Raw genomic sequence first — 25,721 nt, forward strand, 5'->3', positions numbered from 1 at the left:
TTGTCTGTCTCTCTGTTTTTGCCCCATGATGGATTGGCAATCTATGGACTGTTGTATCCTGGTGTATCACCCTATGAGAACTGGGACAGACCCTCAATTGGAAAGATAATGAATGGATGGATGGATACAAGTATTCTTACAGTGTTAGATGTTCATATTAAAAATGGGCAGAAAATAATCCCTGTTAGACAAAACCTAATGTTTAACTCTGCTCTAAATGCTCAGCTTCAGACTTCTCCTCTCAGTTGCTCCCTTTAGGGGTCAATGCAGTGGACAATCTGCCCCATCTCACCCTATCCCTATCTTCTTCTGTCACACCCTCTGTATGTCCTCCTACACTACATCCATGAATCGTTTTTGTGGTCTTCTTCATTTCCTCCTGCCTGGCAGCTCCATGTTTAGCATCTTAGCTCTCTTATGTCTGCTAGGATGTTCTGAATATTGCCAACTGAGGCACAAACCCCTAGCTATGAATACAGAAGCCCCACTCATATGCTGTTTAAATCTTTTTGCTTGTGAAGTGCGGCCAATCGAAGGAAAGTGACCTTAAATGAGGGGGAGCTAAAATCTCTTATCTTAGTGACTGAAATGGGAACATTAGAATTAGTTTGGACCAGAAAACCTACAATCAAGCATAAAAACATGATGCTGGAAATGAGTATTAAAGACCAGGACCTCCTCTAAAACCCAGTCCCTCTTCCCACTGCAGTATTTTTGTGCAATCCCTTAAGAAATGGCAAGGGGCTCAAAGCCTTCCAGGATTACAAACAATGCGAAATATATTGTACTGACAAAACTGGTCCAAAAGTCACCAGATACCACCAACAGACTGTTTTTGTGGAATGGTGCAGGAAAGAGTCACAAAAACCGATCATGAGCAGCAGCAGCAGCGTGAATGTGCTTCAGGAATGAGTGTGAGCCACGTTGGCTTAAACAGACCGACTTATTGTCAGTCTGATTGTAACTTGGCTGCTCATGGGTCAGCTGATAGCATGCATGACTGAGTGTCCTATATGAACTGCTTCAAGCTTGACTTTGCGCTTTCAAGAGTGGACTTTTTAAACTCAATCTGGCCCCACCTACACGTGAAGCGAAGCGAAGTTCATTATGTAGGTGGCCTGAGCCAGAGCCATTAAATGCAATAATCACTGAGTAAAGACTGTGTTTAGCTTTAGTTGTACTTCATACTACTGTGATTCATAGCGTCTCTGTACAATGTAAAGATGAGAAGACGTTTCCGCAGACAATTGGCCACTATACATTCATCTGCATGCGTGATGAGGGGAAAAGGTTTATGCTATCTGGCAGAAAACGTACGCGCTTTCCTTCAGATTTACTGCAGCGTGTCTCCAGTTTTAGGAGGTTCATGTATTTAAGTGAGAGCTGGGGTCATAAAAAAACTGGGAGTGAAAAAGAAAAAGTTAAAAAAAAAAAAAAAAGGATGGCCAGGGTAGGTGGTTGCTAAATCAGTGAGAGCACAAAGAGGCAGGCGTCTGAGAGGTATTGACCCTCCATTGATCGTCAGAAGCTGCGTGGTGGTATTGACCAGATAGAGGAGAGACCCGGGGAGGCAGCACACAGCTCCACTGCTGAGAGACAGAGAGAGGAAAAAAAACAGAGAAAAACAACCATATACACTGCCTACTCTGACCTTGTGGGCCGTCGCTGTCCTACAGCCCACACCACTCTACCCCCACCTCAAACAGAAAATGTGTGTGTGTGTGTGTGTGTGTGTGTGTGTGTGAGAGAGAGAGAGAGAGGCAGTGGCCCCTGCAGAGAACCATGCAGAAAGCTTGGCTTTATCTTACTGAGGCCATTTCCTATCGTGTCTCTCAAGAATCTTCACTGTAACGCCGGGAAACACAGCAACAGATAACAGTCCGCAAGGGCCTTCTTCTGCTACCTCTGCTACAAAAACACCCAGACATGTCCGCATGTAGAGCTGGACCTCGGAAAAATCGCTGAAATTGGTCAATATACAGTATTTGTTATGATCCTGATTTGATGGTTCATTACTTAGTAGCAGGCAGTTTTCACACTGTAAACAGAAGGTGGGGGATTTTATTCTAATGTGTTACAAAACGAAGCAATGTCTAGTCAAATATAAATGCGAGTAATTTAAAGAACACTTATCTTTGCCACAGTTGAAGCAGTAACTGGGAAAATGTGGTGCTCAAACGGGCAGGAAAAACCGCCCATGGTAACCTGTAGCATAAGCTATAGCATTGTTGATCTCGGCAATGTATGCTTCCAGAGGTGAAGGAGGGTGGAGACGTGTGGTGACAAAGAAAAGGTGCATACAGTATTTTGTCACCGTCGGCTGTGATGTCAGTCAACACAACATTTTTTTTTTAAATTTGCATACATGAATGAATAAGATGATATCAGCATCATGCAGGCATAGGACTCTGTGCTCGGGGCTCCAAACTCAGGAAAGTCATGGGGTAAAAAAAAAAAAAGGAAAAGGTGGAGGGAAGGGGGGGGGTCATTAAAGTGAAAACCAGGAGCCACATGGGAGGCAGAATTTTAAATGACTCCCCTTGTAGCAAGACTAGCCCAACAGAAGGACTAAACCTCTCTCCCTCTCGCTCTCTATCCATCTCACTCTCTCCCTCACAGTGATGCAATTAATTCGGATGGAGCGTGCCAAGTGTGCAGAGATAGAGCGAGCGGGATGCGCCCTCGCACATGCCGGAGGGAGGACAGTTTCACATTCCCCAGAACAAATACAGATTTGGGGGGCTTTCAGCCCAACGCGTCACGACCAAACTTCATCCCATCATTTCCACCTCGTCTCTCCTGAGTTCCTCCTCACTGCAGCAAGAGCACCACCCAAGCTTGCTTCACATCTATCACGCTCGCGAGCTCGCCAGCTAATAAAAATGCTGCACAGCCCAGAGTTTAAACCAACTCTAAAAGAGAGCATGGTGTGGAAACATTTGGGTCGTTCACATGCTTGCTTATACCCCCTCCTCCAGAACACAGTTACGCAGCTGTTGACATTTCTCAAGGCCAGGATCGGAGGACTGCAGGTGGTAAAAGCCTGGGGTTGGAGTGGGTGGGGGTGTTGGACGTGGTTGAGTGTGAGTCATGTCATGGTACACAAAGCACGTACCATGCAAAGTGCAGGAGGGAGTGCAGCTTGGGGCCAGGGAGGCCATCGATACCAAGGAAATTGATTGTAATCAACCAAGTTACAGAGACTGAGCAGGGATTGGCCGGCGACCATCTTTCCCCTCTTCTCCTCACAGTCCCTCCTCCTCCTTTCTTTTCTCTCCTCTTCTTCCTCCATCTTATGCTGTGGTTCCTGATGCCGGTTTTACCCAGACTGAAGAATAATTGCTAGTCAGCAAATTGAAACAGGTTGCACAATGTAAACACCAAGAAAAAAAAATAATAAAAACACGTAGGAGCAGGCAGGTATGGTTAACGCAGGCTTTTTATTTAAATGTTCCAACTTGTCTGATAGAATTATCTTTGTCCCGGTCTCTGTGTGGGAGTGCGTTTGATCAAACAAATCAAAAAGAAATCACACGGGAAGAAAACAAAGAGTTCTTGAAAATCAGTTGCATCTCCTCTGCTGTGGCTCCACTGTAATTTCTCATTTGAAGACAGTGGCATACCTGGCAGTGCAGCTGCACCGTTAAAAACGCTGCCCCAATTATAGCATAACACCTAGCCTTATGGTTTCCATGGCTGCACGATGCATTTTCCCGCAGGACGCACCGTGGAGAAACGAGTGTCTTATCAACCATCACCCTGGTAATAACACTCCCTCGAGCCTTTGCCGCATGTGTCAGACCTTAACGAGAACCCTGGGTGAAATCTCTCTCCCAGTCCAGCCACAGCCATTGATTTGGACTTAATCTGTTCCTACGTGTTCTCGGGTGTGTGCTTGTGTGTGTGTGTGTGTAAGAAAGAAAGAAAGACTGTCTTTGTGTCTGCTCAAAACTGTGTGTTTATTTGTATATTTCTGTTTGTATATTAGTGGTTGTGCACGCTCAAAAGTATACATATATATATATTAGGGGTGCAACGATACACAAAATTCACGGTTCGGTTCGATACTTTGGTGTCACGATTCGATATTTTTTCGATACAAAATAAAATGTTCATGCCTTTTTAATTTGTCATTTATTAAAATTATAAATATATATTTTAACTCAAAAGTACAGTTTTTAAATTTAATGTCGCTGAAACAACAAAGTAATAAAAATAAATAAATCTATCTGATCGAGAAATCAATCATCTTTGGAAAAGAGAGTTTGTTACAGAGAAATGTCTCTTTCCAAAATAAAAGCTATACTATACGCTTCTTCTGGGCTATATTCTCAGCAGCATATTAAACATATCAGGTCCCCATAAGGAGAATCATGTGCTAACGGCTGTCTAAATGACTCGGGTAAAGTTTGTAGCATGCGTGCTTGTTGTTTTTGACTCCTTCCACTTGTCTTTGCACTAGGATGATGTCGGAGTAAATGTGCAGTCATATTCGTTGTGTTCCCACTAGTGCTGTCAGCGTTAATCTCGTTGAAATGACGTTAACGCCACAACACGGCAAATCTCCGTTAATGAGCTACCACGGATCGCCCCGTGCGTGGGGCTGGACGGCCAACACGTTAACGAGCTAACTGCGCTAACGCACTAGTTCCCACCAATGTAATTGAGCATTGCATGGCACATCCAACATACTGTTTTACTTTTGTCCATGACGCGCTTACCTTCAGGGTCATATGTCACATGAAAACCAAAATAGTTCCAAACGCCAGATCTGAATGAGGGTGGGGGAGGCTCAATTTGCCATGTTGCAAGGAGAGCTTAACTTCTGTCTCGCTAGCTTGCCCTATGCTCAGTGGATCTGCGTTCGACTACTCTGCCTAGGCTGCACTGTCGAGCGCAGATCCACTGAGCGCTCAACACGGACAGCATCGTCAGAAGGAAAGTTGATAAAATAAATTAAAATTGTGTATTGTTCGATACATATGCGTACCGAACCGAAAGCACTGTATCGAACGGTTCAATATCGATACGAGTATCGTTGCACCCCTAATATATACACACACACACACACACACACACACACACACACACACACACACATATATATATATATAATACATCAGGTGTATATTATAGGCCTGTTATATTAAACTGGATTGTTTCATGTTAAGAGATAAAATTGTTAAATATACTAAGTTGGTATAAAAAAAATCATAAATACATATCAAGACCATTTTTAATATTGACATTTAGGATTCAATTCTATCTTCAGAGAAAACACCAAAACCAGAAAAGGCCTGACCCAGACTCTGTGGCTTTTATATCATTGCTGGAGCATGATCTTAGCAGCGTGCAGGAGTACATCCCAACCTGCCCAAGCATACCAAAAAACTGCATTTTAAAGCGTTACACAGAGATGGCTTTATCCTCATGCTTGTCCCGAGCAGTGTCCCTATCAGAGTTGACATGGACATGTCTTCAGGGCCTGTTTAATAGGATTTTTTTTTTCAAAGTTAGATAGAAATTGTAATGGGTTGCGCAAGATTGTGTCACTGTGCTCATTCACAGATATTTATGTGTAAAAAATCTGGCCTAGTGTTGTTCAACTCACATCCTATTCACCCCCAACCTTTTTAATCTCACAGTCTAGCCAGTGTCACAGAGTCATTGGTCTGTGTGTCATCTTAAGAATGTCATACATTTGTAGCCTCAATTGTTTTGTTTTTAACTGTTTTAACTTTTTTTTTTTTAAGTATAAATGGACTTAGAGGTTCCCCTGAGCAAGGTCACTTTAAATTGTGCCGATCCTCTGTAATTTTCCTAATCATGAACATGCCCTTAGTCAGCCCTCTGGTTATCAATAATATATTTAAATCCGAGAAACTGCTGGTGAGATTTTGACAGATGAACTTTAGTTACTCAGTTCTTTTGCTTCCCAGTTTTAGATAAATGAAAGCATAAATCTGATGATCGAAATTGCTTTTAGATCATTTATTGCACATAACAATGAACCGTGCTTTCATAATCCAATCCATTCTCTGTAATTACTAAGAATGGATTGGATTAGCAGACTCATATAACAAGTCTCAAGCCTTATATAGAAATGTCGTGATTCGTTCAAAGGTAGTTTATGAATGAAGTTTGATTATATATTACAGCAGAGCAGCATGAAGTATTCTTACAGCTTCTTGCAGCAGCAGCTTTTAATGTAATAATTTCAATAGAAAGGTTTCATTTAGAGCTCAGCGTGGTGGGGTTTTTTTTTGGTCACCACTCAGAACAGAAGAAGTTAAAAATACTGCACAGTGCTCCATTAAATTCAGCCACCAGCTCATATTTTAACGACATTTGTGCTGAAACACCCACAAACAGACTTTCCCTGATTCCATCTGTGTAGAGTTTCAGGTTAAAAAGTTACAACGGATCTTCAGTCTGACTCCAACAATTGAGACTCTGCTTAACGCATCATTTTTATTTATGAAGACGCAGCTGTTGGCTTTTATTTAGTTTACTTAGACTTCAGCAGGAAGCGCCATAATGCCTTAAGTGAGCGAGTGAGTTCTACAATACTTGTCGAAGCAGCTCAAAGTAACTTTGTTCCATCCGCAGGTGTCAAGAGGACAGGGCTGCGGTGGCAAAGGAGAAAGTGACTATTTTCCTCATTCATACCCAAAATGAGATGAATCCTTTGCTATGCTTGATTCCTCTCTGATCTTATGTGTTTACTTGTGCGAGTTATTATTTCACACACGCAGGTAGTTTGCGAAAGATTGATTCAGCTGCACTCCATTGGTGACAAAGTGTTGATTTCATCACATCAGCTTTCTGTAAAAAAATAAAAATAAAAATGGGACTAACTTTAAAATCCTTTCTAATCGCTTTTAAGGCAGTTCGCTTTCACCAAATATCAGAAAGCTGCTAAGCTGTTTGGGGTTCACGAAGGTTTTTTCTGTGTTATTGCTTCATTGTCTTTGGTGACTTGATTATTACTTACTACTGCATGTACATAATAATATTTTTTAAAAGAAGCATGATGAAGAAAAAAACTAAGTATAAAATATATTAACTGTACTTTTCCTTCTTTTGTTGACAGTTTTTGTTATTCTTCAGTACAAATATGAGCAACAGCTCAAATGGGATGGTGGTGGATGGGCCTTAAGACCCAAATGTCATCTAAATACCTGAAATAGTTTCTTTATGAGTCATGTCATAGCTTTCAGTGTTACCATTAAGCCTGTATGTTATATCTTTAATAGACCTCTAGTAAAAATAATAAGACAGTGGAGACAGATAATTAGAAAACACCCAGACTCACATTTAACAACTGGAGCTTCAGCTGGTTGACATAATATCACTTTGATTAATTTCACCATAGCTGTAGTCTGCTCTGATCTATGACCGAGGGTTTCAAGATTAAACTGTAATCATGCATTGCTTCCTTCATCATGAATTTGTTCCTTGAGTACGGATATATATTAGCACATACATATGTTAGCATTATCACTAAGTTCATGAGGCAGCACTGGAGAAACAAACATCAGCTTCGTCAGATTTCTACTTGAATCAGGTGCATCAATGCAAAGGTAGAATTTTATACAAGGTTTTTATTATTGTACATGTTTTCACACAAGTGAAGAATTGATTTAACTTAGTAAGTTAGTTTATTTACTAATATAACCTAATCATAACTATATTAAAAATGGTTGTGTAGTAAAAGACTCAGAGGGGAGCTTTTTTTGAGGATTTAACAAAAAGGCGAGCACAGTCTTTAAACTGAATGTCCTAAGCAGAAGAATCACAGAGAAAACTCTCTGAAGACTATTTTTTCTTTACCTTTACAAGTAAAAAGGATCTTGAGGGAGTGTTGTTGTTGTTGTTGTTGTTGTTGTGACCTGGCACTATATAATTACATCTGAATTTAATTCAATTTTTTTCAATAGCAATCAACAGTTCGAGTAAGAGGAAAAAAATGTTTTGGGAGCATCTAACACTGGGATCATTTTTTCCACTGAACAAATTTAATATTAATATGTAAAAAGTCACTGAATATTTTGTAAGGTTGGAGATACAAGTTCTAACACAGCTAGAACAGTATCATAAATGACCTTTGTTGCTGCTGTAACTGTTCTGCAGAGCATGCAGTGAGACAAAGAAATGGTCTACCATGAGACCAATCTTTCATCCACGTTCCTGCAATACGCTGAAACAGATAAATAGCCTAAGATAGAATCGCTTTATTAAAACCGTTTACAGTCCTCCTACATTACATTAAGAGAATATAGAAATAGTCCAATTAATGAGGCATCATATTGACTATTTTTTTGAAGGCTAACGTTGTTTTTTTACACCACAGCTCTAAAACAACAATGTTGTTTGGTGAGATTTAAAAAACAACTTTAAGGACATATGTCTCTTTAAATAGCCTCTTGTACCTCATTCTGCTTTTTACCGTGACTTGACTTACATTCGGTCAATTACTAAAACCAGGGTTGCGCCTTGTACTTACTTGAGGAGCTTGTATTTTTCTTCCTGTTAGTCACATTTTACAAGCAACATTCCTCCCCTCCTCAACAATTGGACTGCATCAGTCGCTGCTATCTCCCCGTTCGAAGAAGGTGGCGACTGAGCTGAGAAGGGGCCAGCCTGTGCAGGGGCATTTGGATGGGGGAAGGGCATGTCTGCTGGCAACAAGGGTGAGTAGATCAGTGCGGCTCAGTGTCTGTGAGGCGGTGATAAGATTCCAGGATTTTCCCAATGTGACAGGCCTGCTCACCAGCCGTACACCCCTCTGTATGGAGACAACCGCAACCTCCACCACATGACCCTCTCACCCCAACCCTTGGGCTGCTACAACTCAGCAGGCAGGAGCCGCTGTCACCTGCAACCACACCCAGAACCTCAGCACTCACAGTGAAAAGATGTTAATCTGAAATCTGCTAAATGTAAAATCCAGTTTCTACGTTACACTCAGACGCTTGCACCCTGTACACAAGTCGTGCTGTCTCTTTCTTTCTCTCTGGCTCACTTCTCTTTCTTTATCTCTGCCTTCTCAGTCCCCCCTCCCCACTCCCTCTCCCTTGGATGGCAGGTCAGGCAGTGAGCTGTGCGGGCTCAGAGGAGGTAAGGACGCCGCGGTGCACATTAATAATGAAAGGCCTCAGCCACCACCCCCAGACACACACACACACACACATACACACACTCCCCCCATCGCCATGGCGATGGCACTAGCCCAGCACTGTCACCGGGGGGGAAGCTGGGAATATAGCTATGCTCTCCAAGTCTCTGCTCACCAAGCTGATCACAAGCTCGTACACAAGCCCACCATACTGGGCCTTCCACCACGGATATTTTCTAATTAAAAACACTCCGCACTTTGGCTGTCTGTATCTACTTCCCCACCTGGATAAGAGATAGTGAGTATGAAGCTGTAAAACTAAATTAATCACAGAATCATTGCATAGCAGGGAATGGAAATCAACTCAGTAATTACACTAAGACCAATGTGATCAGCTCTGCCTTCTCGTATCCGTAGATGAGTCTCAGAGTCTCGCATGCTTCCATCGTTATTCTCGCTATCTTTAGTGCATAAGTGTGTTCACACCAAGAGCCAGCCTCTGGGGCTGGAAACGAAAGCCAACGTGGAAGCTTCATAATCTTGCAGTTCCTGGAGTGGCCACTTGAGGCTTACTCAAAAAGCAAGTCAATCCCCGTAGATTTATGTGTTCACCATCTTCACAGCCTGATATAAAACAAATTCTCTGTAAGCTGTTTACATCTTATTTTATCCTAAAAGTTAGACCACGTTGGCTGAGGGACGGATGTTGACACAGGAAGCTTTCCACTGGGCTTCTACTTCACTAATTTGAGTCACAGAACCAGACCTCCCAGACGGGTTTGTGGTGTTGGTGACTTTTGGAGTTTTAAAGGAATTATCTGTCAAATAATATGGCTCACTGTGAGGTACACCCCATCCAAGAAATCTGTGCTCCAGTTTTGGAGAGTCTGCTTGGATTTTATTGGATTGTTATTTAACATTAATTAGTAGATAGCTGTGCATTGGAGACAGACAGTCTCTGGATACCGCTTTTAGCCTTACCTGATCAAAGCACTACACCCTCTAATCAAAATTCAAAACACACACACATATTTGACAACTTGTAAATTTTCAATAAAAATGTCCATGCGACAGGTTGTTGCAAGGCAACATGTGATCATGATATACCCTTCATAATAAAGGTTTTGTTGATAGATGTTACTTTAGAGAAATTAAAATCATATGATGGATTTGTATGGTGTTACAGGTGCATAAATGCTACAAATGGGTCAATTTTGCCTATTGGTAGGTGGTTACTAGGCAATGTGATGACATCATAATATCTGATATAGATAAGAACCTTCACGGGCCTAAGAAGTACCTGTGTGCCAAGTTGCTCAACTCCAACTGTGTATAGAGGAGTTGGCAGGCAAACAAATAGACAGTGACTTATTTATTACAGGAAAATGCTAGCGGAACAATTCTCAGAAAGTGCACAACTTGCTGCATTAAATTTAAGATGACACTAGTGTGTTTAAATTCACATACTGGATGTATGCAGAGTACAGTGTGAACTACATGGTCTCTCTTGGAAATGAGATTTTTAATCTCAATGAGATTTTTACCTGGATAAATAAATAAAGGACTAACATGGAAGTGCTGTGATCCAAACTTTTAAACTCTGTGTACACATGATACTATCAGCGTTAAGCACCACAGCCTAAATAGCTCTGGACAAGGAGCTTGCAATCATTCATCCACAAATATCATCAATTTTCAAAACTTCTGCATGTGTTTTCGGACTATAAATATCAAGAAGTTGGGCAAATGTCACAAACATCTTGTTGAGAAAGAAAAATCCTCACAGAATTTAAAAAAACAAAACATTTACGTGGAGCTTCAAGAGGTTTCATGCAATTTGAAGAAAAACTGCAAACAAAAAGATCTTATTCAAACATCATTTAAATCATTTTGGTTACATTTTAGCATAGCAAGGGTCCATTGTTCCACTGTAGGCAGATACACTATATGGGCAAAAATATTGATATAAAAGTATAAAGTGTAAGAAGTAAAGTGGGTAAAAGTCACCAATGATCTGCTGGTTCAATAACTTCAGAGCTCCAAATCTCTTCTGGGTTTAACATCAGCACAAACACTGTGTGCCGGGAGCTTCATGACACGCGCCTTCATGGCCTAGCTGCTCCTGTAGGGTTCATGTGTAGATTTCCCAGTACTTTTGTCCATATAGTGTATTACATAGGCAGTAAAAAAGAGATCTCAGTCAACCCAAGAACATCTTAGCGATTCATACCACCACCTGATTTACTTTAATGAGCTGTGTTTGAGTCAAAATTATGCTGCAGCGTCCAATTGTAAAAGAAAAGGAAACTTTTTTTTCCTTCTAATTTGTGGAAAATGTATCCTTAATATTTATTTTGTCAGTCCAACCATTTTTTTAAAATCAGCTGTTAAAAAAAACATGCAAATAGACAAGTAGACAAACATCAGATTTGTAAATTTTGACACGAATACATGCATTCCTTTTTATTCACAAAACCAGTCCAATTTTCTAAACAAATACAAAGATTGGTTATTTTTAAAAGCTGTAGCTACCCAGCAACATAACTAAATCATAAAAATATGACAAATAAACAAATAAATTTAAAAAAAATGCTTGTCCCAGTGCTTTCAGTAGGGTAGACTCAGAGCAAGTGCTGTCTCTTAGTGCTTTTGCCCTGAGCAGTATTGGCACATGCTCAGTAGGGCCACAGTAACAAGGCTGCCAGTTTCACTAAAGGAACAGTTTGGAAATGCAGAGGAGGGCTGATTGAGGAGATTACAGTAGTGACGGCTCTGGCGAACAACATCTTCAAGCCAGCGAAGAATCTCAGGTGATCTGCCCATTAACATGACTTTTTTTTCTTTCTTTTTTTTTTTAAAGTTTCATTACAATCCAAAATGGACAGCACCACAATTTGAAACATTTTCTTGACTGTCAAAGGACAACCACTTAAATCTTTCTGGAAAGTAAAATGAAATCATAAAGAAGACGAGGGCTTTGAGTAACATAATGGTGAAGAATTACAATAATGTTTACCATTAGCCACTAGTTTTTAAAATATAGCTGTAAATTTACATTCTCTACACAAGTACTTTATCTTTCCACACATGAACAACATTAACACCAAACACAGAAATTAGTTGATTGTCCACACTCAGTCCGTCATTTCTGTTTCTGGCAATGAGCAGTTCCATGTTTAAGCGACAGAAAAAACCTGCTGGGATAAGGACAAAAGGTACCAAAATGGAAACATAGAAAAGGGAATGAAAGTTGCCATAGATGCTTTTCTTTACGTTTTCATTTTTGGTTCAAGGAATAAGTAGGTGCATCCATTATCCGGCTGATTTTTTTCCTCTTTTTTTCTGCTTTTATTAGTTTCGTTTTTTTGTTTTTTGTTGGGGTTTTTTCTATAATTTTATTTGTTGCTAGCTTGTTTATTAGCCAGTGTCTGTTCCGGAGACAATCCAGGAGTTGGCATTGCACTTCATGGCAGAGCTTTGGGTAGGGAGCGGAGGAGGAGGAGGAGTCCTACTGGAACCACCGGAACGCCGCTCCTGTAGGAAGCATCACCTTCTTGGAGAAACAGAAGACAAAGAGGGAGGAAAAAGGGGGGAAGGGGATGGGAGAGGAGAGGAGCAGAGAGGGGAAGGGCAGAGAGAAGATGCGGGTGTAGTTGTTAATGAAAAGCAACACATTCGATTTGGCATTGCAAAGATAATGTCAAGTCCACCACTTAACTGCTAAACATTTTTCGAAACTTGAAAATCGAGGCGTGTCTAATGTTTCCCTCCAGTTAACAGAGAGTTCCTCTGCCTCATTTTTGGGCACCAACCAGTGATTAGTTAATGAAACAGTGATTGCTTAATGCATGAAGTAAAATTGTTTGCTACCAGAGGCCATAGTGTGACAACTTGTTGAGATTCAATTAGCAATCTCACACCAGTCATACAAAAGACGAGGACAAAAAACAAAAAACTTGAGATGAAGGTGAAGTATTTCCAATTGACAATCGACTGGAATGATTAATGTAAATTAAGTTTAGCAGCTAATCAGTCGTCCACCACTTCCATCCCCCACCCCTAGATGACTAGGTCTGAAATCTTCACATCTTTATCCTCGGCAGCACCACAGGAACAGGCTTCAGTCCTGGCTTCACACAAAACCCAATATGCCACATTTATTATTTAGCCACCACACGCGTTGCTCTCCCACACCATCATCAATGATGATGCCGTTTCCCGTCTCCTCCACCCCTTCACTCTCTCTCTCGCTGTGGTTATCTGTGTGCCTGATTGAACTGAGCAGGAGTGGCACACATGCATGCAGCTGCAGGGCTCAGCAGCAGCCTGCCAGTCGGGAGATAGAGAGCAGCTCGGGTCCCTGGAGCCGCAGCATGGCTGGCGTCCTGTAAAGTGCAACTCGATTCTGCAGCACGGATTCTTCCTTTAGGCCGGCTCTGCCTGGAGCGAGGCAGGAGGAGCTCGGGAAACATTTATGCACCCACACACACTCTCGCACCGAACCAATATGTATTCAAGTACAGTCACACACCTCCACACACAGCGGCACGTTAACCGACACTCACAATACACCCCCGAAATCGCACCAAACAGCGAGACCGTTGAACTAAAATTCTCATAAACGCTGGATTCATTTCCACTTCTCCATCAGTACTCAACAGCAGAAGGTTTCATAAGGAATCATGCATACTGCGAGTGCAAACACAAAAACACACGTGCTCGTGATGACACGGAAAAGTAAACAAAAGATGCACTAAGGGTGTGTACCGGCCTCATATTTATAGTTCCCCTCAGAACAATTTTTTTCGATTCTAATGAAATTCAAATTTAAAAATTATTTGTAACCTGAACATAATCAGACTTGATTTTTTTTTTCCGGTAAACTGTTGTGCAGCTCTTTTTCACAGCTGCAGTGAAATTACAAGTTTTTCAACAAAGGCAGCTCGGCAGCAAATGGCCCATTAGTTCAAGAAGCTTGTTTGAAACCAGAAACAATGCCAGCTCTAATTACTTTTCAGGCCCACTTAAACCATTCCTCTACCCTTGAATCAGCAGTACAGTGTTCTTTTGACTGCTATTGTTCATATCTGGACATGAAACTGAATGACAGCAGGGTTCGTGCTCCACAGGTTTCGTGTACTTTCATTTTGAAAGTTAACTCCCGCTGACAAAAATAAAACACTTTTGCTTGGGTAAAAAGAATTCAAACAAGGTAATTATTCTGGTGGTCCCAGCCAAATATAACCCACACTGTGCTTTATTTGTGATGTTGACTCAAACAGGAATAATCTGACAGAATATCACGGCGCTGCTCGTAGCTCTGCCTCTCAACGTCTCAACTTCTCACGTTTACGGATGCAGGTTTGAATTGGGTATAGCCTAAATTTTCCCTACAGCTTTCAGTTGATCCTGTCAGCAAATCCTTTTTGGCTCAAATGAATATTAATACAATCCACAAACCCAGAGGTTAACAGCCAATGTACATCTAAGATGATTTGATGATCCGTGTGTTAAAGTGTGCTAGCCTCTCATCCATCTCTGTGATGACCTTTCTGTGGTGGTACTCAGCTGTTAAGAAGACAGACAGAGGACACAGCAACATCTGGCACTGTCGCAGATGTCAAAAATCTGGTAGGGGCTAGACTGACCATGACGTAATGTGTGCGGAGGGAAAAACAACACATCCCTCGACCAAACTGTAAACGCCGTTTTTCCTCATTATTAAACATGTGCAATCAATGGAAAAATGGCAGCGTTTCAGGAATAGAAACCCCCTTTTTCACCAACACTGATTGCAAAGGTTCAAACAGATGGGATCTGTGGGTGTGAAGTGGCCAATCACTAAAAATCGATGGATGTGTTTTTTTGAACAATACATGCACATTTGTCTTACCGGTGTGGACTATACCACAAAAGTCAAATGAAATTAATGTTTTTTTTAAGAGAGCTCAGGTTACAGTGCTTATTGTTATCTGTTACTGATCCCCGGAAACCAGTTTAACCTATCATGAAATCATGTTTTGGCCCCAGGGCACCGGTGAATGTTCTGGCTATTGTTCTCATTGCTTTATCATCAACAGTTTTCACTACTTTTTCACAGACACCCACAAAAAAAAAAGGAACGAAACACAAAGCATCTCTGCACACAATTGCACATGTGGGATGTTGCAGCGTCTGTAGCTCACAACGACCAGAAGAGAAAAGAACCTTTAAAACAACTGAGTCAAAAACCGCGAATGACCTCCAGCTGGCATAAAGATTCACTGTTTGTCTGGCTGAGGCGATGATGCATTTTCCTAAGCAAGCGCTCTCTTCCAAGAGTCGATTGTGATTGATTGTAAATACATTTGATACGATTCCTCTTACTTGACCACTAAACACATCTCGCAGCCAGGACCGGAGTAATTACACAAACACAATCTGATCTATCAACCCAAAGGCCTTGAATTTATTATTTATTATTAAACCATACACATGCACTGACATAATCAGTTGTTGTCTTCATTGATTTGTCTGCTGATTATCATCTCAGTTACTTATTAATTGTATAATGTGACCAAAGTCTTCTTCAGACATGGAATATGGAGTTGCTAACTTCAGTTAAACTGTTATTCTGTCATTTTAATAGTTAATTTTGTTTTATTAGCGATGCCTTCAAAGACACTTTACTAGAGTTCAGTAAACACATCAAACCTTTACTGAGGATTGCAGTTTAACTGTAGCTAACAGCTGTGTGCTCTGTGACTACACAGTGTCATATTTATTATTAGATCCTCATCCATCCTGCCTCCATGTCTGGGGCAGACTAATTTATCAAATATTTTCTCAGGTTTGTGCTACATATGAAAATGTGCACCACTCTCATGGTTGGATCCTGCAAGTATGTAAAAAAGCCCAGGGGACTCCCGCAAACTGACTGTCTCCTGTCCCGTCTTCATTTTGGTAAAGATGTTGCCCTAAAGGTTGTGTTTTACAGATATGTCACTTTAACAGATGTGAAACTACTAAAGCACAACGTCTGGGGGGCAAACTTCAAATAGTTGTAATGTATGCCAACTGAAGGCATGCTGCTTGGGGCATCCTCCAAAACAATCATGTCTCGTAGTAAGCCGAGCAGCTCATGAGGTGGCGCAGGAGAGATTTGCAGATACCACGATTTATATCTTAATCTTGTGCGTGAATCCTTTGATGCAGTTCACACCTGTGGTTTGTTGAAAATGATATGTAAATGTTACCCGGTCCAAAGTACCGTGGTTAAATTGCCTTTTGTTGCGAAATAGGTGCAGATTACTTTTCTACTCATCATCTAACGTTTGACTTCAACGTTCATCTTAACTTTAACCCATCAGACCCACGGCCATTAATCCCAGATCAAAAGACACAAGATAGACACATCTATCTTAAAGCTGCGTTTAAACTGAAAGATTTTTAGAGGCCTCTACGTATTGTAGCTCTTTCAACAGTGTTTCTAAACAATAATATTCATCTGTTTGACACCTGAAGATTTTGTTGTGTTTTTGTGTATAACATATATGTCTTAAAATTGTTTTAACCAGCCAGCATTTACTTTAAAAATATTTAACACTACTGTATTTAAATTTCTGAGCTGGACATTGATGTAAGCAAGGCAACATTACCTCTATTACTACGGGCCCTTCGGAGATATTAGCCATGGCTAATTTACATTTACAGTCGACTACAACCACAGACGTACTGATCATTCATCGCGAGTTAGACCAAATATTAGACAAAAATCAAGTTATAAAGTGTCCGATTTTTTTCTGTATGCGATGTGCACAATTTCAACAATATTTATAGAGATCTGACTGCAAAACCATCAATTTAGACGTCCGTCCTCTGTAGCCCGACCAGACATCTCTATTGTTTTTTTAGACTGATTATAGCAATGGATGCACACAATACTACGCCGCATTGATTAAATCTACCTTTTATATCTTATACTAAAAGAATACTCAGTGGGAAATGCTACAGCAGAAGCAATATTATAGATTGACTTAATAAAATGTTAAATACAGCCTACAAGGCAATCAGACCATTTTTTTTAAGTATGAAAGAAGCCAGCCTATTGGTTGGGTTATTGCCCATTAGTCAGTAAGGTAGTTGTATTGTGAAGTTAAAGTGAAAGAGAATGCTGCAGTTCAGGGAAAATAAATGTGGCTTAAAGTTGCAGTAACTGGGATATTCTGTGAAATTCAAGATTTTTTTTTGCCCCCCGGGGCCTCATGGGTCCTTTTCGCTTATAGCAGCAGTGAGTACGACACCTTGGCTGCCTGAAAACCTCGTCTCTCTCGTTGTACCTAACTCTCCCTTGACTGTCCACTCTGACTTGTCCCTCTGCCTGCCCAGCAACTTGCCCACACACCCATGTGTCTCTGTGTCAGTCTGCATGCCTGTCACTTTGTGTGAGTCGCTGCTGTCCTGACTGCCTGATGTACAGTGTCTGGGAGCCAGGAAAGACCATGAGGGAATATGCTACTCCCATATCAGCGTCTGATACTGGCAAAGTGGCTCCCAATGGAAAACACTTGTATGTTTAGGTGTTAGCTGCATCTGAAGCACACAACCACTGAATTTCATAACAGAACAGGCTCTTCTATGAGTAGACAAAAACAACAACATAAAAAAACAGCTGGTCTTATCTTTTAAGTAGTCCCGACACTCCAGTACAGTACATCCCAAGCACACAATGACATTCAAGTAAAAACAAAGTACACTTCCTAACCCCGGCTTTCCTTTTACTTTTTTTATGCCAAACAGTATCGCTGAGACTTACATCACTTGAGGGTATTCAGACATAGCACAGAAAGGAACTGCCTTCCCACTTATTTCTATCAAATGTAACATTCCCAGAATAAATCCAGACACCTTCAGCCAGTGAGCTATGAGGTGGCAAAGGCCTCAGCATACTGACTCCCCCTCACTTGCCAATTTTACGCTCCTCTTTGAGCTGCCATGAGCTTTCAATGGAAACCGTCAACACCCTTAAAATAAGCACACTGCTGCTGGACTGCACTTGTGTACCGACGTGTATACGCTCATAGGCTCGGTACAAACACGAGAAGAAAAACCTTTCAATGCAAATTCAGGGAAGCGAAGCCAGGATATTTCTGCCAGTCTTTTCTAGCTGCAGCTGCGCGCACACATAGACGAGCCGAAAAAACAGTCAAAACCATCTGATAAACTGACCGCGCAACGTGTTAAATAAGACATAATGCTCCTTTAGAAACTGTGCGCCGAGTATTAAAGCCACAGCAGACGGGGATGTGCTGCACTATCTTTGATTGGAAGGAAATGTGACACTTAGGGGCTGTCTGAGCTACAGCTGAGGCTCACTGCAGCTCACTGTGGACTGTGAAAGCCAGGAGGATCTTCTGTTCTGGCGCAGGTGCTTCCCAAGTTGCCCTGAATATGCATTAATGGAAAGTAGGAAGTTCTCTTCTAAAGCCCGTGTTTAAAAACTAAATAAATACTGCGTGAAACACATTTTCACAGCATCTAGGCGGTACAGACATTAGTGAATTACGCTGAGTCTCTGCTCTTTCTTCTGACATGATTTCCCCTTCGTGAATCTCAGTCTCAGAGTGTGATGTACTGATGACATCACACTCTGACAGTGCAGTTCGGGCTTTGATCTGTGATCTCATCACCTGCTAAACAAGATCTGCAGGCTTAAGAACAAAGACAGACAAAAATGAAACTTTTGTAGTACTGGCAGAGCTCTACTCCAAGGGAAAAGATATCAAATAACATTCAGGGTAAAGGCGTAACAGCTCGTGGACCTCTTTGAATTAATAAGACCACTAGGTTTATAAAGCAGCATCAGAGGGATTACCTAAAAAAAATGTGAGTTTGTAAGACTGCCAGTCACCTTATCATGAACGTTTCCCACCTTTTCCCAAATGTAGCCTTGCTGCATCTGTGGATCTGCAGGAATATTCACACATCCAAGGAGGCACTGCAGCATTGTTCAACAGAAGTCAGACTTCATCTGTTGCACAACAACAAAGCACTTGTTGTTCTATTTAATATCTGATGTACCGGCCAACTTTATTGTGGCATATTCAGTGAAGTGAAAAGTGACAACATTTCATGTTTACTCCAGCTACTAATGGATTAGGTCAGGCAATGCTTGACTTTGAAAGCACACGGCGTGCTCTGGTCAACTACGCTGCTCTGCAGATGCTATCATGAGATGATGTAATAGGAGACGCTGACAATATTCATTATTCTTGTATTGCTGTATTATTTTTTTACATTTAATTAAGCGGCAATAAAAGATTAGCCTCCCCATATCTGGTCAGAAAAAACAGGGGAAACAGTTTGACAGGGTTATTAAATAAATTAGTTGCAAGTAATTACTGAAGTCAGTGCGATTCTACTTAAAGCTTTGACAGGTTTATGTGAGGTGGTCACTAGGAACATCAGCGGGCTGCGCCCTTCCAAACAACACGACTTCCGTCAACTACCGTGATTATTCCAATCCCCTCGGGTTTGGCATCCGCGGTGTGAACAACTGGTGTTAGGCTAACTGCCATGACAACATCAATTGCAAATCATAAATTAAAATTAAATCCTTTTCTCTAAGAGACATTGAGCCGCACCACCTACATAGCAAGCTGACACATTTCACCATTTTCGGTGAATCATCGACAAAGACAAATGGATCTTCTCATCAATTTGAATCTGAACAATGCGAGAGGCAAAAGCAAAATGATAATATTCATACAGATCAGTCTGATTTTCAGCATCAGGGAACATCTGGCTGTTTTCCCCTAACAATGGTCGTGTCTGACCAGGTTAGTTTCACACTTTCAGCTCACGGAAGGGCCAGTAATAAGTTATGGCGTGTTTGTAAAAGGTTTTTACTCCATTAGCATTTCTGTAAACTTTTTAATGTTGCCAGTTATTTTTCTTTTTTACATTTATTTACACGCTGCATAAAAACTATTGCCAAGGATGCTGTCAAACTACAAATTCCAGCTCCAAGTCAGTCAAACCAGGCACAACCTCCACTCTGACAGAATCAGTTAGTCCTCTAAGGATAAATAAGATCAAATCAATGCTGAGTCACTATTCTTTAAAATTACACATACAGTAGAAGCCCTTTTTCAGTCTGACATGCTGACGAGCATTGCAATGGATAGGATTTGGGGAGGTTTCCACCTTGTTATGGACGAACTCTTCTGATCTCCTTTTTTTTTAGGTATTTCTATATCATGGCTATATTAAAAAGCACTTGGTTAGACTGAGCTCATTAGACAGAGACAGCATTACTGGCTGTGATGCCCTGAAATAGGAAATAAGTAGTAGTAGTATCTCTCTGTGCAGACTTACGGGGGAAGAATGAAGAAAAAAAAGATTCATGAGTTCATCCTTTGCTTTAGACAGACAAAATTAGGGCCACACAATCAATCCAATTGTAATCTTGATCACAGTTCTGTCTTCCCACCATTCAATGAGCGTGACTGAGCAATATTATCAGCGCTCAACACGTGCCAATCACAGATGTTCCCTGCACCACGTCGCTTGAAGTTACCTGGACTAGTCTGGACGAGTAGCAGTGCACGAAAACAGATAAACAACAGGGAAAAAACCTCAAACATCCAGCAGGCCGTTTTCTGGAAATCCTTTTGGGTTTAGCAAAAGTGATGTTTACTAGGAAGAAATCACATGCACAGAGCGCTGTGTGTCTGCCCCATAAAGAAACACAACAAACTTATTGAAGCGCCTGAGAAGCCACCACAAACTGCAGCGTTTAATGCATAGAATTAAAACCAAGAAAAACAACGTATTGTTGCTGCTAACATAAATCGTATAGCATCAGTTCAGATGTCTGTGAAAGGCAACCGCAACGATGTGTCAACATATCCAGCTCACGGAGATGCACTGAAATCACCAAATGTCTGACTTTGGCCATAGATGTGTGTCCACTAAACACAGTCAGTAACGACTGTTTCCAGAAAATGATCAAGATACTGGACAAAAGTTACATTATCCCCTCGTGCAATTATTTCAAAGTGGTAATAAATGCACTGTATGCAAAAGTTTAATTCACATCCATCATATAGGAACAATGAATGTAGTGCAAGACTTTAAATTATTTGTCAGTAAAGACATTTTTAAAGAATACTAAAGCACAGTTTATGAATGTAGTACAATGTAAAGATGATGTTAATAGAATTTGATTCTATGCACTTTTTTATATATATATTTTTATATATTACTTATACATTATAATGTTGGTTGCTTAGCAAGACATAATCTTAAAGGGCTAAAGAGCTATATTAACCTACATTAATCAAGCTAAACTAAGCTAATCCCTTTCTAACGTCACATTAAAGTGTACACACAAGCTAAAAAATGTCTGCATTACTCAAAGTGTCCAGTGAACATGCTATCAAGTTTGACTTTGGATGGTCAAAGTCAGAATGTGGAGACTGAACACCTTTAGCCTGCTAGGATGAGGTCAAGCTGTCACCTTCAATCAACATCAGAAAGCGAAAGTGGTAAAGCTAAAACCAGTTGGAATCATAGATCCAGTTTGTGTCAATTACACCAGCGGCCTCTCCGCTGGTTCACAGGGTTACATATCTGTCAATTCATTATGTAACGGCAAAGCGACACTATTAGGCATTGATCGCAAAAGTTTATTTCCTTTGAGATGGAACATCTGCTCAGATGGATTTCATGATTGGTCATTCTGTCACTGCAGCCAGAGTTAGTTAGGCCGCTGAGTGTGACGGCGGAAGCAGACAGGAAGTTCAGAGTGCCATTTAGATGAACAGGAGTGTCACAGGAGAGAAGGACAGTGGCGGCGAAGGCTGCCGGGGGGAGGAGATGGGGGTTAGGTGGGGGTGCATGTGCCACGCTGACACCTGGTGCTCCAGATGACAGCTCTGTAGCCAGATGGACCTTGTTACATGTGTACACATACGCAAAAATGCCCACACATGTATGCTTACATGCATACTGTACACATATTCACAATTACTTCCACTCTGCCTCCACACACACCATTTTATTTGCATTTCCTGGCAGTTAAACAGAGGAACACACAAGGCAGTTTTATATGGGATCAAATCCAAAGTGCTTTAGTAAAGGGAACTACATTAAGTCGCATCATTTTAAAATGACATGCTTGTTTTTTAGCCGGTGAATCAGTCTTCCGGTAAAGAAATGTGGACACAGCGCTTGTTAGTTATGGTGAACAGATTAAAGACACCCCATGGCATGAACTTACCCACCGCACTCTTCACCACCTGTCATTTTCCTGCTTGTGGAGCCATCACCCCACCAAAAAGCCTCCCTGTACTATCCACATTAAAGGGCAAGGACATTCAGGTATGAATCTCATTTGTGCCTTCCAGTGTGATTCTCAGATTTGTTTGTAAAGTTTAAAAGTCTTTGTGGCAACTTTTACAAAGGTTTTGGGATTTTCCCTGCTAACTTCCCAGCTACAAATCTTAAAGCCAATAATTACAACTGTGTGGCTCATACTTCTTTACCTTTACAGATAATGAATGGTAAATGCATCCAAATAGCTTTTTAGTGACCTTTTGCATCAGACCTTTTGCATCAGAAGGGCCTCCTAAAGCAATGGCACATCATAACAAACACTGTCTTACCTCCAGAGCAGCAGAGGGCTTCTTCTTCAGTTCCTCACATTTGCGAAACTTGCAGATCTGGTGGCCCGTTTTTCGATTCCGGCAGCTGCTGCACTGCTCACAATTAATCCGCCGTCGGCAAGGTGGGCACATCCCACAACGTTTTCGCTTCTTTTTACCGGAGTTGATAGCAGAGGCCAGCTCGCTCTGCACTGGGTACTCGGCCAGGCCGGCCATGTGCAGCGCGCTGTCCGCCAGAAACACTCCAGCCGGCGTCATGATGAAAAGCCCCGGGTTGAAGGGGAAGCCACCCCCTACTCCATATGGGAAGTCAACAGGACCACCTACGGCGTCCGTGACAGACGTACCCTCCAAATCGCTAGCCCCCGAGCCTGCGTCTCCACCGCCAACTCCCACTCCCATTCCCCCAGGCAGGAGCATGTGCTCCATACCGGCTCGCTTTAACAGTGCTGCTGCCTGGGCAAAGTGCAGCAGGCCATTCTGTCCTTCCAGAACCTGTTCTAGGGTTCGGTCCAACTTGGCTGCTGTCAGTGCAGAGACAGTGGGTTGGGGCTGCGGGGTGGGCTGAGGCTTGGCCGGGTGGCTCTTAGTCTCACTATTGTCTGTGTGTCCATTGGTGGTGGCAGAGGAGACCGCTGTATACTGGGAGAGGGTGCGGGAGTTCTTAAGGCTCTTACTGAGGGGCTCACTGATGATGCCACTGCGGTTTCGGCGCTCTATAACAGGAGAGTCCTGTTTGCAGCTACTCCGCTCCAGGTCCTCTGTCTGGCCACCCTCCGATAGCCCGCTAGACATGGTCCAGAACGTATGTGCCTGGATTGGGGGTGAGGGTGGAAAGGGGGCAGGGGTGAGTAAGGAGGGACCTTTCCTCGGTCCGTTCTGTGCCCCAGTGAGAGCGGTACCTCACCTCGATGGAGCAGTCAGCCAGGCGACGACAGGCAGGCCTCGAAGCCCTCTGTCCCCACTACTGCTTAGCCCTCATCCACGCTCTTCCATGAGCCATCTGGAAACTTTAGACAGGGAGAGAAATGTGTACATTATGCATTGATGATCACTTCTCCGAAACACAAATCAACTCAAAAGTACAAAGAACCAGTGTGTTGGGAGGGAAACAATACTGACATAACAGCACCTTACACTTCATTTCATATCAACTGTTTCTTTTTCACTGTAAGACTTCAGTTCATTTGATCAATCACCGCGCTTTTCCTTTTGTCTGATTTGCATCTCTTCAAATCCTAGATGTTGCACTGTTCACCAGCTAGAAGCTAAGTGTGTTTCTCAGTACTGCACTGGGAGTGCACAGAGAATTTCTGCTTTAAAAGACAAAAAAACCCAGCTTCCTTGTGTGGACGAAATGATGTTAACAGAAACCAAAACGGCGGCACTGCAGGCCACACAGCAGAGAAATGAGATGAAACTCAGCATAAAGCTCCTTAAGGAGAACAACAGATTTGAGTGGCTCTTCTCGTTCAGGCTTACTCGTGAACACTTTTAGATTCGTCTGCTCTTTTCACGTTACAATTTTATATTTAATCATTTGTGCTTTTATTAAAAAATGTTATTGTTATGTTAAAGACATCAGGTTCACACGAGATCAGGTGAAGATCAATAAATTAGAAAATTAACAAACCTCACATCCTGTTCCAGGCCTCGCAAAACATGATAAAAATGCACAAAATTTAACAGGAAAAATTATTTTATTAATGTTGTATAGTGTAATATTGTGCAAATAATTGAATTAATTATTGAAATGTGAACTATTTGTGTTGGTCTTCCAATACTTCTGCTGCTTTGATGCATAGTAATTAGCTTATGAGACAATAAATAACACTTCTAATAATATATAAATAAATGAATACCTGCAGGGATTAAAACTCGGATGAAAAGAGCCAACTCATTTTTAGTTGAGGCAGAAAAAAAGAAAGAAAACACCCATCGAGAGGGACCAAAATTTTGTCTCAGTAAATCAGCTTTAATTCTGATTCTTTTCTTAACAAACTACAAAAATCAAAACTCACAGTTTTGGGCTGGTGAAGAAACACCGGCTCCCCTGGAGATTCTCTGATTGGTTAGCGACAAAAAGAAATTACAAGGTAGGGAGCCAAATCTTATTGTTATCTCATTATTGTCCAATTAACTTGTGCTAAGAACAGAAATTTCTTTGGTAAACAACACAAATTGCAACTCAAAGGTTCATTATACCTTCTTGTTTTTTCATTCTCACCTTAAATACTCTGAAGACCTTTGAAAATATATGAAAATATACTCAGAATCATCATGTCGTCATCATTGCCTACAGTGGAACGGTGCTCAGGTGAAGTCGACTTGTTGATCTGCATTGGGTGCAACACGGTTGTGACTTCTGTCAAATTATTTTATACTTCTCTGTGATTGTTGTCTTTCCACAATTGATCATTACCTTTGTTATGTAAGTACAGGTGTGTTTAAAGACCAACCTGGCAGTGAAAGTCAAATAGCATGTATTGACCCAATTGCAGTTTAGTCATTTAAGAAAAGACTGGATTTATTGAAAGTTACAGCAATTTGGTACAAAATATGGGAGAAAATAAATATCTGTGTTATTAGACTTTCTCACACAGCTCAATATCAGGTGTTTCTGCTGATAAAAAAATACGCCAGAAGTCCAGGCTTCTCTCATGACCGTCCTTTTCATCGGAGCATCCCTTCATTTTTGGGGGGTTTTTTTTGTTGTTAAAGACCAAAACTGTGGAGCAGTAAAATTTAGCAAAGTGTTATTATCAAACGGGCAGGTAAGAGATATGAGGAGGGTCACTCACAGCAGACTACAAAGTGGATGAGTACACATGCATCTAGAAGCTTTTAGTGTAAGACTCCTGTGACTGCTATGAAAAGAGAAAAAAAACTACGCCGCTGTTCTCCTGACCTGTCCGTCTTCACAAACAAGCACACCACCTCCCACAGAAAAGCTGAGG

General features: G+C 41.4%; 1 protein-coding gene across 3 annotated transcripts in view; it reads right to left on the reverse strand.

Annotated features, from left to right (window-relative positions):
• Positions 1–10,981: 10,981 nt before the first annotated feature.
• cxxc5a (CXXC finger protein 5a) overlaps positions 10,982–25,721 on the reverse strand; it is a 20,747-nt gene continuing 6,007 nt past the window's right edge. The window contains exons 2-4 of one of the 3 annotated variants that reach the window (XM_005941396.3): positions 23,672–23,774; positions 22,765–23,577; positions 10,982–12,671 (exon numbers count right to left, since the gene is read on the reverse strand). In XM_005941396.3, the coding sequence (XP_005941458.1) occupies positions 12,627–12,671; positions 22,765–23,559 (840 nt within the window). In that variant the 5' untranslated portion in view covers positions 23,560–23,577; positions 23,672–23,774 and the 3' untranslated portion in view covers positions 10,982–12,626. Of the gene's footprint in view, positions 12,672–22,764; positions 23,775–25,721 lie in introns of all 3 variants that reach the window. The other 2 variants (XM_014339780.2, XM_005941397.3) reach the window with 2 other exon arrangements.

This window comes from Haplochromis burtoni, unplaced genomic scaffold, assembly GCF_018398535.1.
Source record: "Haplochromis burtoni strain Fernald_Lab_line unplaced genomic scaffold, NCSU_Asbu1 Contig_318, whole genome shotgun sequence".
Classification (NCBI taxonomy): Eukaryota; Metazoa; Chordata; class Actinopteri; order Cichliformes; family Cichlidae; genus Haplochromis; species Haplochromis burtoni.